Source organism: Urocitellus parryii, chromosome 4, assembly GCF_045843805.1.
Source record: "Urocitellus parryii isolate mUroPar1 chromosome 4, mUroPar1.hap1, whole genome shotgun sequence".
Taxonomy (NCBI): Eukaryota; Metazoa; Chordata; class Mammalia; order Rodentia; family Sciuridae; genus Urocitellus; species Urocitellus parryii.
Genome location: NC_135534.1, coordinates 18611667 through 18613818, shown reverse-complemented (window position 1 = coordinate 18613818; position 2152 = coordinate 18611667). Strand labels below are relative to the sequence as shown.

At 39.9% G+C, this 2152-nt stretch overlaps 1 protein-coding gene across 1 annotated transcript; it reads right to left on the bottom strand.

The window, feature by feature from the left end:
* Positions 1–1006: 1006 nt before the first annotated feature.
* LOC113177119 (olfactory receptor 4C16-like) lies at positions 1007–1939 on the bottom strand. Its single transcript, XM_026381647.2, has one exon. It carries the CDS (start codon positions 1937–1939, stop codon positions 1007–1009), a length of 933 nt encoding a protein of 310 aa, XP_026237432.2.
* Positions 1940–2152: the final 213 nt, after the last annotated feature.

Here is a 2152-nt window from a genome sequence, read left to right as displayed (position 1 = left end):
CAATGAGCTGCATTCCTTTCCTTTTTAAAATATTTTATTTAGAGACAGAGTCTTGCCAAATTGCTTAGAATCTCTCTAAGTTGCTGAAGCTGCTTTGAATTCACAATCCTCCTGCCTCAGCCTCCTGAGCTGCTGGGATTTTAGCTGTGGGCCACCAGGCCCAGCAACTAATCTTCATTGTACTCTTCATTTCTAGCCAACATAATGTATTTTTACTTTAATTGGAATGTCACCTTCTACAATAATAACTGCCAAATATTACAAACAACCTGTTATAATCATCATGATTCAAGAAAGTTTATGCTCCCCAAATTGGAAGAAAATTAGGGGCAAGAATTATATTTTACAAAAAGAATCATTGCATGACTGCAACCCCAGTAAAGAGAACAGAGCATTCCTAAGATCAAAGACTCTTTCAGAAGCATGAATTTTCCCTCCATGTACCATCATGGTCTTAGAAGTATCTAGGTAAACACATGTTAGGTTTTCAGTGTGTGTCCTAAAATGGGAAGGGAGTTACCTAAGGTATATGTACTGTCCCTTAGAATAGGAAAACTCAACAGTCACTTGAATTTGGTACTTTCCACCGAGTCAGGAAGGAAAACTAAGTTGATGATTCCTGATGAGACCAAAACCTCTTACAAAGGAAACTGTTTGGAAGAGGGAAAACACTCCATGCTCTGGATCTAAGCTTTGGTTACAAAGAAGGGTAACTACTATCAGAGAATCCCACGTAGAGACTAAAATCTACACACTAAAACCATGAATGATGCTAGGTTGTTAAGCAAGGCCTCTGCAATCAGCAACATCAGAGGCAATGGGTCATATATACCTGTCTCTAACTCAAGATGCCCCTCTGCATAAGACATTAATTAATGTCTGTATAGTACACTGTCTATAGAAAGAACTAATCCACAGGAGCTAAGGTTTTAATATATTAAGCAAACAATAAAAAGACAATATTCTCTATTTACTTCTTCCAGGTCAATACAAAGTATGATGACATTCATCTCATGTCATCAGAAACCAATTTCTTGCTCCACAACTTCCTCATGGCATTTTTCACTTCTGCATTCCTCAGTGTGTAAATCAGAGGGTTGAGCAAAGGTGTTCCGATGGTGTAAAACACAGCTATCATCTTATCCATGGGGAAGGTGGTTGCAGGCCGTGTGTATATAAATATGCAAGGTCCAAAGAACAAGATGACCACGATGATGTGGGAGATGCAGGTGGACAGGGCCTTTCTCCTCCCTTCTGCACTGTGGTTTCTCAGCGAATGCAAGATGATGACATAGGAGAACATGAGCACGACAAAACTCACTGTACAAATGGCCCCGCTGTTGGACACCAGGAGGAGGTTGGTCACATATGTGTCTGCACAGGCGAGCTTCAACAAGGGTTCCAAGTCACAGAAGTAGTGATCGATCTCATTGGGACCACAGTAAGGCAAACACAATGCAAGAAAAATCTGAGCTAAAGAATGAACACAGGACCCCACCCAGGCCACAGCCACCAACACACTGCAGATCCGGCGGCTCATGATGGTCATGTAGTGCAGGGGCTTACAGATGGCCACATAGCGGTCAACAGCCATGAGGATGAGGATGAAGATCTCCAGGCAGCCAAAGAAATGAAATGTAAACACTTGGATTATGCACTCACTGAAAGAAATAGTGGTCTTCTCTGAAAGCGCATCCACAAGTGTTCTAGGAGCTATGGAAGTAGAGAAGCAGGTGTCAGATAAGGATAAGTAGAAAAGGAAGAAGTACATTGGACTGCCAAGTGTCCGACTGGTCTTGATGGTGGTCATAATCAGCAAGTTACCCAGCAATGTCCCCAAATAGAAAAGCAGAAATATGACAAAAACTATTTTCTTCCTAAATGGATCTTGTGTCAACCCAAGTAGGATGAACTCAGTCACATTGTTGTTTAGCTGCATGATTCCATGAATGAATAGAAAGGGCAAGTATGAGATGGTTTATCTGAAAAAATAAAGGAATTATTAATGATGTACTATGTGATGTTATGAAATATTTATGATATATATATATATATATATATATATATATATATATATATATATACACATATATATTTCTTTTTCTCATCAGGGAAAGTCTGTGCTTCTTCCCTTCCTTCCTTCATTTCTTCC

What these genes read in the sequence shown, in the direction of transcription:
- LOC113177119 (XM_026381647.2), bottom strand. Translation starts at nt 1,939, where the DNA reads ATGCAGCTAAACAACAATGTGACTGAGTTCATCCTACTTGGGTTGACA.